The 16,170-nt window shown below is 44.8% G+C and overlaps 2 protein-coding genes and 3 long non-coding RNA genes across 6 annotated transcripts; 4 read left to right on the top strand and 1 right to left on the bottom strand.

Annotated features, from left to right (window-relative positions):
* The first annotated feature begins 325 nt into the window (after positions 1-325).
* On the top strand, positions 326-1,589 carry LOC130371948 (uncharacterized). Its single transcript, XR_008893251.1, has 4 exons — positions 326-434; positions 527-588; positions 782-1,273; positions 1,344-1,589. It is a non-coding gene; the product is annotated as an uncharacterized LOC130371948 (long non-coding RNA).
* An 888-nt stretch (positions 1,590-2,477) lies between these two features.
* Positions 2,478-3,681, top strand: LOC130371947 (uncharacterized). The gene is made up of 4 exons (XR_008893250.1): positions 2,478-2,671; positions 2,764-2,825; positions 3,019-3,501; positions 3,572-3,681. It is a non-coding gene; the product is annotated as an uncharacterized LOC130371947 (long non-coding RNA).
* Positions 3,682-4,779: 1,098 nt separating this feature from the next.
* On the top strand, positions 4,780-5,891 carry LOC130371946 (uncharacterized). Its single transcript, XR_008893249.1, has 4 exons — positions 4,780-4,891; positions 4,984-5,045; positions 5,239-5,730; positions 5,801-5,891. It is a non-coding gene; the product is annotated as an uncharacterized LOC130371946 (long non-coding RNA).
* Positions 5,892-7,433: 1,542 nt separating this feature from the next.
* LOC130371509 (uncharacterized) lies at positions 7,434-9,474 on the top strand. Of its 2 annotated transcripts, XM_056577307.1 has the most exons (5): positions 7,441-7,547; positions 7,644-7,705; positions 7,821-7,926; positions 8,033-9,294; positions 9,365-9,474. In XM_056577307.1, exon 4 carries the CDS (start codon positions 8,167-8,169, stop codon positions 9,283-9,285), a length of 1,119 nt encoding a protein of 372 aa, XP_056433282.1. In that variant the 5' UTR covers positions 7,441-7,547; positions 7,644-7,705; positions 7,821-7,926; positions 8,033-8,166; the 3' UTR covers positions 9,286-9,294; positions 9,365-9,474. The 2 variants fall into 2 exon arrangements, with proteins under 2 accessions (XP_056433281.1, XP_056433282.1); XM_056577306.1 differs by lacking the exon at positions 7,821-7,926 and having other exon boundaries at positions 7,434-7,547.
* Positions 9,475-14,396: 4,922 nt separating this feature from the next.
* On the bottom strand, positions 14,397-15,710 carry drd6b (dopamine receptor D6b). Its single transcript, XM_056577483.1, has one exon. The coding sequence runs from the start codon at positions 15,504-15,506 to the stop codon at positions 14,397-14,399; it is 1,110 nt and encodes a 369-aa protein (XP_056433458.1). The 5' UTR covers positions 15,507-15,710.
* Positions 15,711-16,170: the final 460 nt, after the last annotated feature.

Below are 16,170 nucleotides of genomic sequence, written 5' to 3'. Positions count from 1 at the left end.
GAAGTGGTCAGGGAACTGGGTTCGATCCCCAACATCCGCAGCATAACCTCTTGGTGCTCTTGAGAATGTTGAAATGTATCTGATTTCAATGATTCAAGTTGCTTGAATTTGAAAGATAACCTATTTATCAAACTTTATAATGAATATCTTTAAAATGACAGCTGATGTCGATATTTTTTCAGTGTCTACATATTTAAATGCAAAACATCTTGGGAATTCCTGTCAAGCCCTCATTGGTGGAAGGTGTTTTTTGATTGTGCAGATACCAGCTGTCCTCCATAAGCATTAATGAGGTGTTTTTCCAATATAAAGACAATCTAGCAAAGCAAGCATAGTACCAGGTCTCTCCTGTCTGTAAGCTGGTCGGGCATAGTTACATCTTGTGTTAAGCTGTTGTAAATATCGTCTACCATGGCAGTTGTCTCCTCTTTAAGGTATGTTTAAGCATAGTTGATAATTGGTATGATATTAGGAAGTGTCTTTTTGTTTTTGAAAAGTTTTGACAAAAACCCTGTGTCTGTTACAGTGTTTACTTGATTAGCATCTTCTTGATTAGCAGTGGGATGGGGGTTCCACTTGCAAGATATGGTATGTATTTCACTGAACCTTTTTTTAAAACCCCGGAACCCGGTAGCGGCTACATTTTCTTTTTATGGTACTAGGTGATGAGTAGTTTGATTCTTGTACGGGTACCTGGATGACTCAAACTTGCATGGTTTATGCTACTGAGAACTCAAAATTGCCTCTTTCCACAAGTCCCAACAGTCTCTTGGCTCCACAGGCTATCCATCATCTGGTGACGATGCTCTGGACCAATACTGGTCCAACCTTGGATACCTCATTGAGCCAAGGGCAAACAAGATGTCTGCTCTCGCCCAAGCTTCCTACTCGGCCTCCCTGTCCCAACAGGGATCCAGTGAGGCAGATGCACCACAAGGAAAGGGAGTATCTAAAGTTGGAGATTGGTCTTTTGCTTCAAGCGGAGGAAACACTCAATCTCAGGACCAGACCGGCTGGAACATGGGAGGAGAGTCTGAGATGGCAGCTGTTTACCAGCAGGCTGACGGGTCTGAAGGCTCTGACATGCGACTTCCACAAGAAGTTAGTGAGCCTTATTCACCAAGTTTCATTGTCCAGACCAGCAGTGGATACAAACGGTCCAGACTGAGTGGCACCGCAGACGAATACTCCCTCATCAAAGGTTTTCAGGAATATGGTATTAATCCTAAACACTTCTAGATGTCAAGCTCTACCAAGGATCAGATTTTGAAATGTAAGTTGTACGATCCAAAGATTCAACTTTTTGACCCTTCATTGCTTAATCATTTCTCAATCTCTTCTAGGTGGGCGGAAAACCTTTCCCTATGCAACATCCTGCAAAAATGTCTTGCCTGTTTTCAATATTATTCAACACATAAAGTGAGATGTAACTCATCCATGAAGTACTCATTATTGTGCACTTGCAGTCACTACACCCTTCTATCAACCTTAAGGAATACCTGTAGTCATCTTATGTTCTGATTGCTACTGTTAACTCTGACAATCATCTTGCATGAGTGACATCATTTAATAATCGTAGGATATTTAAGCCTGTATTGGTGCCTCAATTTGTAGTACGAACACCAGTTCTGACAGGTTATGCTTAAAAAGAGTGGACAAGACGACGCCATATAAAGTTGTATGCTTCTGAGATATATTGGACCCTAAAGGCGTGGCATCATCACGCTGCAGACTCAAGGACGTGGGTGATTCGGACCCTTCAATCGTGGCTAATTTACAATTCTGCCCAGATGGTTTAATTTGACTTGGCTTCAAGGTATGCTGCTTGAACCACCTCCATGCCAATTTTTTTTTTTTTGATCATGATGACTTGCTTAGAATTCTAGGATGGAGACTCTGCAGTTAATCCATGTAGGCCGAAATCCTCAAAGGTTTTCTGAACCCCATTTCCTTTTCATTTGTTTGCTACATTCTCAAGAGCCGTTAATGCTGTGTAGTCTTTTGAATTGTGTTGAGGTCCAATACTTAGCTGGTAAAAGTCATCTGTCCTGGAAAAAAGTACTTTCTCGGTTGAGGCAGTGTCATCCGATCACCATAGGGCTCCCGTGGCTGGGTTGTGAATGGCTTCTAAGGACCTTGACGGGCAAGGGATCACAAAGTGTCACATGGCTGTAGATCCATAAGAAACAGATGATCAATACTGATGGGATAGAAAAAAAATAGGAAAAGATAGTGAAGTGGTCAGGGAACTGGGTTCGATCCCCAACATCCGCAGCATAACCTCTTGGTGCTCTTGAGAATGTTAATGTATCTGATTTCAATGATTCAAGTTGCTTGAATTTGAAAGATAACCTATTTATCAAGCTTTATAATGAATATCTTTAAAATGACAGCTGATGTCGATATTTTTTCAGTGTCTACATATTTAAATGCAAAACATCTTGGGACTTCCTGTCAAGCCCTCATTGGTGGAAGGTGTTTTTTGATTGTGCAGATACCAGCTGTCCTCCATAAGCATTAATGAGGTGTTTTTCAAAACCAATATAAAGACAATCTAGCAAAGCAAGCATAGTACCAGGTCTCTCCTGTCTGTAAGCTGGTCGGTCATAGTTACAGCTTGTGTTAAGCTGTTGTAAATATCGTCTACCATGGCAGTTGTCTCCTCTTTAAGGTATGTTTAAGAATAGTTGATAATTGGTATGATAATAGGAAGTGTCTTTTTGTTTTTGAAAAGTTTTGACAAAAACCCTGTGTCTGTTACAGTGTTTACTTGATTAGCATCTTCTTGATTAGCAGTGGGATGGGGGTTCCACTTGCAAGATATGGTATGTATTTCACTGAACCTTTTTTTAAAACCCCGGAACCCGGAAGCGGCTACATTTTCTTTTTATGGTACTAGGTGATGAGTAGTTTGATTCTTGTACGGGTACCTGGATGACTCAAACTTGCATGGTTTATGCTACTGAGAACTCAAAATTGCCTCTTTCCACAAGTCCCAACAGTCTCTTGGCTCCACAGGCTATCCATCATCTGGTGACGATGCTCTGGACCAATACTGGTCCAACCTTGGATACCTCATTGAGCCAAGGGCAAACAAGATGTCTGCTCTCGCCCAAGCTTCCTCCTCGGCCTCCATGTCCCAACAGGGATCCAGTGAGGCAGATGCACCACAAGGAAAGGGAGTATCTAAAGTTGGAGATTGGTCTTTTGCTTCAAGCGGAGGAAACACTCAATCTCAGGACCAGACCGGCTGGAACATGGGAGGAGAGTCTGAGATGGCAGCTGTTTACCAGCAGGCTGAAGGCTCTGACATGCGACTTCCACAAGAAGTTAGTGAGCCTTATTCACCAAGTTTCATTGTCCAGACCAGCAGTGGATACAAACGGTCCAGACTGAGTGGCACCGCAGACGAATACTCCCTCATCAAAGGTTTTCAGGAATATGGTATTAATCCTGAACACTTCTAGATGTCAAGCTCTACCAAGGATCAGATTTTGAAATGTAAGTTGTACGATCCAAAGATTCAACTTTTTGACCCTTCATTGCTTAATCATTTCTCAATCTCTTCTAGGTGGGCGGAAAACCTTTCCCTATGCAACGTCCTGCAAAAATGTCTTGCCTGTTTTCAATATTGTTCAACACATAAAGTGAGATGTAACTCATCCATGAAGTACTCATTATTGTGCACTTGCAGTCACTACACCCTTCTATCAACCTTAAGGAATACCTGTAGTCATCTTATGTTCTGATTGCTACTGTTAACTCTGACACTCATCTTTCATGAGTGACATTTAATAATCGTAGGATATTTAAGCCTTTATTGGTGCCTCAATTTGTAGTACGAACACCGGTTCTGACAGGTTATGCTTAAAAAGAGTGGACAAGACGACGCCATATAAAGTTGTATGCTTCTGAGATATATTGGACCCTAAAGGCGTGGCATCATCACGCTGCAGACTCAAGGACGTGGGTGATTCGGACCCTTCAATCGTGGCTAATTTACAATTCTGCCCAGATGGTTTAATTTGACTTGGCTTCAAGGTATGCTGCTTGAACCACCTCCATGCCAATTTTTTTTTTTTGATCATGATGACTTGCTTAGAATTCTAGGATGGAGACTCTGCAGTTAATCCATGTAGGCCGAAATCCTCAAAGGTTTTCTGAACCCCATTTCCTTTTCATTTGTTTGCTACATTCTCAAGAGCCGTTAATTCTGTAGTCTTTTGAATTGTGTTGAGGTCCAATACTTGGCTGGTAAAAGTCATCTGTCCTGGAAAAAAGTACTTTCTCGGTTGAGGCAGTGTCATCTGATCACAGTAGGGCTCCCGTGGCTGGGTTGTGAATGGCTTCTAAGGACCTTGACGGGCAAGGGATCACAAAGTGTCACATGGCTGTAGATCCATAAGAAACATGATCAATACTGATGGGATAGAAAAAAAATAGGAAAAGATAGTGAAGTGGTCAGGGAACTGGGTTCGATCCCCAACATCCGCAGCATAACCTCTTGGTGCTCTTGAGAATGTTAATGTATCTGATTTCAATGATTCAAGTTGCTTGAATTTAAAAGATAACCTATTTATCAAGCTTTATAATGAATATCTTTAAAATGACAGCTGATGTCGATATTTTTTCAGTGTCTACATATTTAAATGCAAAACATCTTGGGACTTCCTGTCAAGCCCTCATTGGTGGAAGGTGTTTTTTGATTGTGCAGATACCAGCTGTCCGCCATAAGCATTAATGAGGTGTTTTTCAAAACCAATATAAAGACAATCTAGCAAAGCAAGCATAGTACCAGGTCTCTCCTGTCTGTAAGCTGGTCGGTCATAGTTACAGCTTGTGTTAAGCTGTTGTAAATATCGTCTACCATGGCAGTTGTCTCCTCTTTAAGGTATGTTTAAGAATAGTTGATAATTGGTATGATAATAGGAAGTGTCTTTTTGTTTTTGGAAAGTTTTGACAAAAACCCTGTGTCTGTTACAGTGTTTACTTGATTAGCATCTTCTTGATTAGCAGTGGGATGGGGGTTCCACTTGCAAGATATGGTATGTATTTCACTGAACCTTTTTTTAAAACCCCGGAACCCGGTAGAGGCTACATTTTCTTTTTATGGTACTAGGTGATGAGTAGTTTGATTCTTGTACGGGTACCTGGATGACTCAAACTTGCATGGTTTATGCTACTGAGAACACAAAATTGCCTCTTTCTACAAGTCCCAACAGTCTCTTGGCTCCACAGGCTATCCATCATCTGGTGACGATGCTCTGGACCAATACTGGTCCAACCTTGGATACCTCATTGAGCCAAGGGCAAACAAGATGTCTGCTCTCGCCCAAGCTTCCTCCTCGGCCTCCATGTCCCAACAGTCATCCAGTGAGGCAGATGCACCACAAGGAAAGGGAGTATCTAAAGTTGGAGATTGGTCTTTTGCTTCAAGCGGAGGAAACACTCAATCTCAGGACCAGACCGGCTGGAACATGGGAGGAGAGTCTGAGATGGCAGCTGTTTACCAGCAGGCTGACGGGTCTGAAGGCTCTGACATGCGACTTCCACAAGAAGTTAGTGAGCCTTATTCACCAAGTTTCATTGTCCAGACCAGCAGTGAATACAAACGGTCCAGACTGAGTGGCACCGCAGACGAATACTCCCTCATCAAAGGTTTTCAGGAATATGGTATTAATCCTGAACACTTCTAGATGTCAAGCTCTACCGAGGATCAGATTTTGAAATGTAAGTTGTACAATCCAAAGATTCAACTTTTTGACCCTTCATTGCTTAATAATTTCTCAATCTCTTCTAGGTGGGCGGAAAACCTTTCCCTCTGCAACGTGCTGCAAAAATGTCTTGCCCGTTTTCAATATTGTTCAACACATAAAGTGAGATGTAACTCATCCATGCAGTACTCATTATTGTGCACTTGCAGTCACTACACCCTTCTATCAACCTTAAGGAATACCTGTAGTCATCTTATGTTCTGATTGCTACTGTTAACTCTGACACTCATCTTTCATGAGTGACATTTAATAATCGTAGGATATTTAAGCCTTTATTGGTGCCTCAATTTGTAGTACGAACACCGGTTCTGACAGGTTATGCTTAAAAAGAGTGGACAAGACGACGCCATATAAAGTTGTATGCTTCTGAGATATATTGGACCCTAAAGGCGTGGCATCACGCTGCAGACTCAAGGATGTGGGTGATTCGGACCCTTCAATCGTGGCTAATTTACAATTCTGCCCAGATGGTTTAATTTGACTTGGCTTCAAGGAATGCTGCTTGAACCACCTCCATGCCAATTAAGACTTGCTTAGAATTCTAGGATGGAGACTCTGCAGTTAATCCATGTAGGCTGAAATCCTCAAAGGTTTTCTGAACCCCATTTCCTTTTCATTTGTTTGCTACATTCTCAAGAGCTGTTAATGTGTAGTCTTTTGAATTGTGTCCAATACTTAGCTGGTAAAAGTCATCTGACCTGGAAAAAAGTAAAGCCCATTTGAGCCTACATGATCATGGCAAAAACTAAAGGATGGTGCTTTCAGCCCCATTCAGCAATGCAGGTACACTTCATCAGTAGGGGTTTATGAAGATGAAATAACAAATGTATATATTTTTGCAGAGCTTCAATGTTTTTTCCAAGCTAATTTTCTAGGCTGACTGCCTGGCGTAGCAACCCCATAGTGACATATAGCTATCTTTCATTTAGCTACATCATAATTGATATCCCTATTCACAAACCGGCCCCGCTCAGAGTTCACTGTTCGTAATTGTTTTTGTAATTTGATATATTTTTAGGGTTGTGGTTCAGCAACTCAGACAGAGTACTTGATTTTCATCCATTCGGTCATCTTGCTCTGTCACATACAGCTGATATCTCATTGTGTGCAAAAATAGTTACATTTGGAATAATTTGAATTTTGGGCGCAAAAGAAGCTCTGTGCTAGCATACATCTCTGCCAATTTTGCATGGTGCACTACGCCAAAGGTAGTGCACCGCATAGTTGGCCAAGAGCTCTGCCCAAAAGAAAACAATGGACGCGCTAACGCAGAGCCTTCCTTGCCCCATTCATGTAAATGAGGCTCAACAATGGCCACCTAGTCTGCTCTTCTGGGCTCCTCCATCATGATTAAGTTTTAAACCACTTTATTGTAGAATTCGTAGGACAATGCTACATGACACTGGTGTGCCATGCAGGGGATCACCCTTGCGGCCAGGTGAGGCTGCCTAAACCAGCCATCATCCAACCACAACCGGCATAACCTAATTTGGCATCTTAAAATTAAATCTTAGATAAATTTCAGTGTCTGCCTATTTGGATGCAAAACATATATTGAGTTCATGTAAGACTCTAATTCGAGGGAGGGCCCTTTCTGGTTGTTCATATACCAGCTGTCCTCAATAAGCATTAACGAGGTGTTTTTTTTAAAAACAATATAAGGACAATCTAGAGTAGGACTAGCACTCCACTGTCTAGCTGGGGGTTTGTATTTAGTACTTGTGTTATTCTGCTGCAATCTTTTTTTGCCATGGCCCTTGTCAGCCTTTTAAGGTGTGTCTAATCCCTGTTTATGCTGTCAATGAGATTTTTAAATGTTGTTAGTATCTGTTGAAGCCATAACTGGATATGTTTGAATTTCTGTTTCAGGGTTTTTTGGATTTGCCTTTTCCTGTTTAGCAGTGGGACTTCTGCTCCATTAACTATAATTGGTATGGAATTCACTGTTGAATCTGTGTTGAAACATGTGGGTGGTTCTTGACCCAAGATCTGTTTAATGCAGCATCAAATTGCACTTAGTTTTTACTAAATGTTTTGTCTTGGCAGGTTCAATTCTTGGACAATGACAGCTATTTCTCCTCCTGCGACACCCATTACGCTGCCATTGAACTGTTTCTATTAAGATCAAACATTTCATTTTCTAATTAAAATGGCTAGTAGGAACAATAGTTTTTTTCCAAGTTTTTATTTATGGTAGCATTTCAGTTACAACTTCAAAGTCATCTTAACAAATTCGCACCTGTCCCTCGGATTCACAGGCTCATCATCCAGGGAAGATGAACTGAACCAAGACTCGTCTAGCCTTGACTATCTGGAAGAGCCCAGGGCGCCGGGAGCATCAAGCAGGAAATCTGGTTCTCTTGACCAAGCTTTGTCCCTTTGGGCCTCTGGCATGTACAAGCAGGGCTCCATACCTTCATATTATCTTACGCTCCAGGACCCTGATAAACCCCTTGAATATTTCACCAAACCTCAGGAACTGTCCATGACCGGGTTGGTGGACCAGAGAGCTTCTTCTGGTGGTCCCAGCGAAGATGTGCCAGAAAACGAGGGACATCTCATTGAGCCCAGGGCCCTCAAGACGTCTCCCGCCAAAGCCTCCCCCTCGGTCTCGATGTCCAAAGAAGGCTCCATACTGCCATTAAATCCCTTGCAACAGGGCTCCGGTGGAGCAGGTGCGCCCAACCAAGAGGCACCACAGGGAAAGGGAGTGTCTGCAGTTGTAGCCGGTGCTCATCAACTGAGCTCAGGGACCTCTCAAGAACTCTCCGACTGGACCAGACAAGCCTATTCACCGAGCAATGAAGTTGACTCTGAGGTGTCCGCCTTCTACCAGCAGGGTGACGGCTTTGAAGCTCTTCTGCCTCAGTTTGAAGTCTCTGACCTGCAGGAGCCTCAACAAGGCGTCAGTGAGCCCAGGGAACAGAAGAGGTGCCATGCTCTTAGCCAAGCTTCCTCCTCTTCCTCCATGTCCAAACAGGGCTCTGGTGGAGCAGGTGTTTGGGAGGTTCCTGAGCTTGAGGCAAAAGACCAATCGAACTACCTGACCGCCTGGAACATGGAAGGCTATTCACCGAGCAATGAATATGACTCTGCGATGGCAGCCTTCTACCAGCAGGGTGACGGGTCTGAAGTCTCTGACATGCAGGAGCTTCAACAAGGAGTCATTGAGCCTTTGGGTGATGGTTCTGAAGTCTTTGACATGCAGGAGCTTCAACAAGGAGTCATTGAGCCTTTGGCTGACGGTTCTGAAGGCTCTGACATGCAGGAGCTTCAACAAGGAGTCATTGAGCCTTTGGGGGACGGTTCTGAACACTCTGACATGCAGGAGCTTCCATCAGGCGTCAGTGAGCCTTATTCACCCAGCTTCATTATCCAGATCGGGAGTGGCTACCAACGGTCCAGACTGAGTGCCACCTCAGACCAATACTCCCTCAACCAAGGTCCTGAGCCATATGGGGTTTATCCTGAAGACTGGGACAACTACCAGATGCCAAGCTCTATCAAGTGATCATGTAATGTAAGTAGTTCAATCAAAAGATTCAACATGTTGACCCTTCAATGCTTAAACTTTTCTTCATCGCTTCTAGGTGAACTCTGAACATTTCCCTTGGAAACGTCCTACAAACATTTCTTGCCGGGTTTTCAATAAAGTCATTCAACACAAAGTTTGAGGTCGTAACTCTACCATGCAGGACTCGTCATTGTGCCCTTATGGTCACTAGTATATACTTTGTAGTTCCCTGCTATATCTCGGTATATGTGATATATACCGTATATCACAGGTATTCCTTTAAGGAATACCTGTGGTAATCTTTTGTTCTGTTTGCTACTGTTCGAGGACCCCCCGCCCCCCATGTGGTTCACCATGGTTTTACGTTCGCTGATGGTCAATGTATGACAAAGTGTTGCTAGCAAATATCGGTTGGAAAGTAGGGAGGGTTCCACAAATTTAGTTGTCTGGGCACATTACCCTATGGCTATCATTGACCTTTTATGAAATTCTGCCTCTTTTTCAAGACTGGCATTAATGTAGTGTTCCAGTAGTTTGGGTTGAGGTCTAAAACGTTTTGTTGGTTGAGCTGTACCTATCAAACTATAATTAAAATGTTAATTGATGCACGCCACCTGTGGCTTTTCTGGGCACCTCCCTATACTAGATGTAAACTGGTTAATTGTATGATTACAATGAGCCGGAGTTGACTTGTATTTTTCATAGAATTTAAATTATGAAATAAGGTCTGGTTCCGAACATACTCTTGGGACCATAACTCTGTTCTCTGATCAAATGACCAGGAAGGTCGGTCAGGAGATCAGAAAGTGACACATGGCTGTGGATCCATAAATAGAGACGAGTTAAACGGATCATTCTATAGGGGGTAAAATGAATTTGTCAGGGAACTGCATTCGAGGTCTGCAGCATAACCTCTTGGCATTTTCAGAAAGACATTCGATTTCACTGAATCACGTTGGGTGAAAATCTAACCCTATAGGTGTGGCATCTTCACCATTCCGGCCATGCCAATAAAATACTTTTTACCTCAAGAGATTCTTCCTAATCTACCTCCAGTTGTCACAACGTTTTTTATGATTGCTGATGGTCTACATTTGTGAAGACTGTCTAATAAATATAGGCTGGAAGATATTGATCAATATAATCCATGGAGGTATTGAATTCAATTTGGCTGGTTTAAAACTAGACCGTATGGCTACAACAGTCTATTTCGTCAATCTCAAGACTCGGTAATGTCATATTGCAGTCTTTGAGTTGTATTGAGGTCCAAAACTTGACTAGGAAAAGATGGCATATGTTAACAATGGTCACTGCTAAACCTCACCCGTCTTTTCTGGGCTCCTCTATGACTTGGACACAGGATGTTGGGAACCGCTTTACAAGCGTTTCTTATACATGTTACAGGTTTGCCATGCAGGAGATCTCCTTGAGGGCTAGGCGATACTGCCTATACCAGCCATCTTCGAACCCACAGTAAGCCTAACCTAATTAGGCATCTTGAATTCAATAGATTTCAGTCTCTGCCTAATTGGATGCAAAACATAGTTAATGTGAGTTTCCAGCAGAACTGGGCTGGGGGGAAATCCCAACCATTATCTAATATGTGGCAGATTTTAAATAATGATTGCAGAGAGGAGTGTCCTTTGGGAGTGCTGTTGAGGCATTTTATCATAGTATTGCAATATTTATTCAGTGATCACTACATTGCACACCTGAGTGAATATATATATTCATATTTTGGTTTGGATGAAGTATTGATTCTGGATCTGATGGTTACATTGCTAAGCTTAGGGAATGTGTATTGGTATTGATGAAGTATTGATTCTGGATCCAACCTCTCCATTGCCAAGCTAAATGATTAGAATTCTTTTTTTGGTAGAGATAAGGTATTGATCTGAATATGGGGAGTGGGTGTAAAGATAAAGCATGCTTATGTGACATTACATGTCTAGTCTCGTAAGTTACTTATTCTACTCTACTACAGTGCGACAACCCCTTTGTCGCACTGTATACTCCTGGACCAGTTTATCATAGATTAAATAAATGGGGTACATCTTTGTGCGTACTCATGACCTATATGCATTGTTTAATTCACCTCAATTCACATCCGTGGGCTACTGGTGAAGGAGATGAACTGGTAACCGGAGGGTGGCCAGTTCGAATGACCGTTACACTAAATTGTCGATGTAGGGTAGTAGTTGTGCACTACGTCTTTGTCCGTGGATGTAGTGTCCTCCAGAAAAGGCACCTGTAACCCCCTCCTGCTCCCCGGGCGCTGCACTGCAGCTGCCCACTGTGAGTGCAGGACCAAATGGTCTCGAAGTGATGATGAATTAGGCCCTACACTTTGGATCTTGATATGATTTCCTTGTCAGTAGAATGCTTTCAAAGTGGAGGTCCTACGTAGATTAACTAGACTGCCCACTAGCTTTCAACACCTATGATGGGTAGCTTTGGCACCCCATTGAACGTTATATTTGCTGCACAATATTTGCTGCACATTTGGTGTTGGTGGCTGAATCCACTAATAGTAATGTGCAGCAAACATTGAACAGTTTCTTTGCCACACATTACTGTTGTTGATGGATTCAGAGCCCTTGGCTCGGTCTGGATGACTAAGACTAGAAGCTGAAGCAACACAAATACTATCAATAATTCAATAATTATCATGAATACAGAAAGGTGTATGTGTGTGCGCATGTGTGTGTGTCAATATCTGAAGCTACACAAGCCACGTCTACCTATCTCTATTGACGCAACTCTGTCTTTCTATGGCTTATTTCTGACCTCCATGCCATACTGCCGCCAGGAAACCTTCCTCAGTGTTCAAACAACAGGCGGAGGCTACTGATATGCTCAGCTGGCCCCTTAACAGCCAGCATGTATGACTGCAGCCTATTGTCTGCTCCAGCACTGCTTGGTAACCTGGGTCGGTATCAAAGCAAGTAAAAAAGAGCAGGTCTCACAGCTGCTTGGCCATGCCTGATGTAGCTACTGCAAGTGCACATGTGTGACTTTCACAGTATTATGGATTCATGTTCAGTGAGTGAAGAGCTGTGTTTGTTTGCTTGCCACACACACACACACACACACACGCACGCACGCACGCACGCACGACGTACACACACACACACACACACACACACACACATACACACACACACACACACACACACACACACACACACACACACACACACACACACACACACACACACACACACACTTGTTTATGTGAAAGTAAATGTCTTTCCGTATGCATGATCTTGCCTGCTTGTGGGGTGGCTGTGTGAATAAACCCGTTGACAATGAAAGAATAGAGGATACGCAACACTTTTTACTACAGCAGTCATCGGCCGGCGTGTTCTGACGCAGCTGGCATTTGACAAAGGGCTCAACCTCAAGAAGAAGGAGCTGAATTATGTGTGGCCGAGGGGTGGCAGATGGTTTCATTAGGAATGGTGTCAGTCCTTCAACCTTGATGTGCATGCTAAAGTGTGCGCATAAGCGCTATGAGAGATGAGGGCTATCACCTCCCGCTCTGTTAAATCCAACTGATGAGTCTGTATCCGGAGGCCAGATTAACCGTTTCTGTTCCCTTTCCTTTCTTTCTTTCATTGTGTCTTCTGGTTTGTTTTCGTCCTTTTGCTTCAGCACCAATATCTCCGGCATTGTGGGGCGGGTCCTGAGCCTGTCTCGGTGGGCCGGTTGTCTGGCAACCGGTTGCATTTCAAAGGGTGCCTCTGCTCTCCGGGGGGACCCCCACCACCTGGACCCTGGTCAATGAACCGGACCCTGGGCGGCGGTGTCTGCCGGTGGAGGGGTAGGGGGAGTCGTCGCCGGTGGCAGTGGGGCCATTTCATGTGGCTGACACACTCACTTGCTCACACGCAGTCGCGCACGCACACACTCGCTCATGCACGCACGCATGCACACACTCGCTCGCACACACTCGCTCACTCACACACACACACACGCTCTCACACATTCGCTCACACACACACGCTCGCGCACACGCTAACACACGCTCACACACACTCGCTCAAACACACACGCTCACACGCTCAAACACACTCGCTCAAACACACACGCTCACACACGCACAGACACTGTGTGTGGCTGCAGACTCCTGTACAGCAGAGCTTCAACACTGGCAACTGCTCAAGCCACAGAAAAAATACATCAAAGATAATTATTTTCCTACATTAGCCCGGGCTAATGTACAAAATAAATACAACATTTATATAATATTGAACAATCGTCTTGATATTAAGGATGTATTTATTAAATGTTACGGATTGACAAATCACTTTTGAGGATTTCTTTTTTTGCCAAAAATGTAATTGCGACGTGTCAGATCTTGAATGCTTCGCCCAAAAATGTCTCTTCTCTTGTTTGTGTATCTCGCCCTCTCCGGCAATCAGTATGCGAGGCATGTGTCCCTGCTCAATACTACCTAACTTAATGCAATAGGCTGAACCAAAGTGCTATCACAGTCCTTGCGTTTTAATAAACTGGAGCTCTAGGCAATTTTTAAAAGCTTTCTTTACTTTCCACTACTTCCTACATTTGGTGGAGAAATATTTGTATGTTTGACATCGTCCATTGCTGACAAGAAATATTCACGAAGGGAAGCGCACACCATGAGGCGCGACCTTCCCAAGAGAATATAGGAAGAATGTATTCACCTATATGACCCTGTGGTGGAATTCGTGTTGGTGCAATAGTTGAAAAAATAAGAATTTTCGTTCTGTTGACTGTGCACGAATATTGCTATGGAATTCGATGATTCAACAAGTCAGATTTAGTTGTAGGCCTAATTAACTATTAAAGTTCCAAGAAATTACCTAATAATAATAATAATAATAATAATAATAATAATGATTGTTATTATCATTATTATGATATTAACAAAAAAATGTTTTCCATTTTATGTTCTGCTATACTCGAACATTATAATAAAAAAACTCAAAATGTATCTCACCCTCATCAATCTACAGGATCTCCCTCGCGCTCCCAATAAAACCCCGCATTAAAGAGTCAAGTGCAGCCGGCCACTAAAGTCCTCGATTAGACCCGAGACTGGTTGATCCTGGCGTCCTGCGGGACTAGTCCTGGGTTTGACCCGGTAGGGCATAACATTCCACGTGTCCAGAGGAATTGAACGGCATCAGGTGCAACGAAATCTCCGCTTCGCACTCAAACTGCAGGATGGCCGGCAGCAGCATACGTCCCCGGTTCCGTGAGGGGTCCGATACCTTATCGAAGCACTCCTCCAAGTCCTCCGCGTCATGCGCGCCAATGCACGGGAGCCTCTGCGCGCCGCCGCCTCCTCCACCGCCACCGCCGCCGGGCAGGGTGGCCTCCTTCTGGAGGGTGGTGTCGTGGTGATAGGACACCAGCTCGTTGCTGAAATCCACCGCCTCCACCGTGGAGCTCGAGCAGTATTTGTTGCAGCCCAGGATGGTGGAGAAGGCCTTCCTGAAGTCGGCGTTGAACGCGTAGATAACGGGGTTGAGCGAAGAGTTGGCCCAGCCGAACCACACGAAGATGTTGAAGGTGGTGTCACTGACGCACAGCGGGTCGCCCAGGGTGTTGAGGTCGCAGAAGGGCACCACGCAGTTGAGCACGAAAAAGGGCAGCCAGCAGAACACAAACACGCCCATGATGATGGAGAGGGTCTTCAAAACTTTGGTCTCCTTCTTGAACGACGTCTTGAGGGAACTCTCCACGTGGTTGTTGTTTTGCGCGCTGTGGCCCGCCGCTCTCTCCAACGACGATATCCTCCGGATCTGGGTCTGGGCGATCCGGAAAATGCGCGTGTAGGTCCCCACCATGATCACCACCGGGATGTAGAAGCTAATCAACGAGGAGGAGATGGCGTAAGTGCGGTTGAGGCTCGCGTTGCAGTCCTCCGCGTTGTTGTCCTCCGCGGTCTCGTTGTCCACCGCCGCCTTGTGCCAGTTGAGCTGCACGGGGATGAAGGAGATGAGTACGGAGAGGGTCCACGCCACGCCGATCATCACGAAGGCGAACCTCTGGGTCATCTTGCGCTCGTAGCGGAACGGGCTGGAGATGGCCCAGTAGCGGTCCATGCTGATGATGCACAGGTTGAGGATGGACGCCGTGGAGCACATGATGTCAAAGGCGATCCAGGTGTCGCAGAAGCGGCCGAAGGTCCAGCAGCCGGCCACCTCGGAGACCGCCTTCCAGGGCATCACCAGCACGGCCACGAACAGGTCCGACACGGCCAGGGAGATCACGAAGAAGTTGGTGACTTTGGAGCGGAGGTGACGGAACTTGATGACGGCGGCGCACACAAGCGTGTTGCCCAGCAGCGTGGACACGATCAGGACGAACAGGACGCAGCCGGTGAGCGCGCGGACGCTGCCGACCCCCCCGCCGCCCGCCGCTCCGTCCCGGTCTGCCTCGGGGTCGGTTTCTGTGGTGACGACTTGGTGATGGTGTTGGTGCTGGTGCTGATGGTGGTCTTGGCTGTCGTTGTGAAAACTCTCCATTGACCGTCTCCCAATTGCGTGCATTCACTAAGTTTAGTCTTTGTGGAAGTGCACGTGTCCTTGTAACATCCAAGCCAAACGCAACTCTATAAAAACCAAAGCCAGCGGTCTGTATCCAGTTCTTAGAGGCCGGCGGATCAGTTGAACGCGTCCGAGCAGCCGCGACGCGTCAGTGGTCTCGTGTCTGTGGAGGATTGGTAGCGCTCTGCGCGCCCATCGCCTCGCGCTCATAATTCGAAGCATAGCGACGCACAACCTGCTGTTACACCGTCAACTGCACACCCTGCGTTTGGTTTGAATTATAAGTTTCAGTCTCACAATTCAATGTAGAACTTCATAAAAGCATTAAGGTTATTTTCTCTTT

Source organism: Gadus chalcogrammus, chromosome 18 (assembly GCF_026213295.1).
Source record: "Gadus chalcogrammus isolate NIFS_2021 chromosome 18, NIFS_Gcha_1.0, whole genome shotgun sequence".
Taxonomy (NCBI): Eukaryota; Metazoa; Chordata; class Actinopteri; order Gadiformes; family Gadidae; genus Gadus; species Gadus chalcogrammus.
Note: the sequence above shows the minus strand (reverse complement) of the source record. Positions and strands in the feature narration are given on the sequence as shown.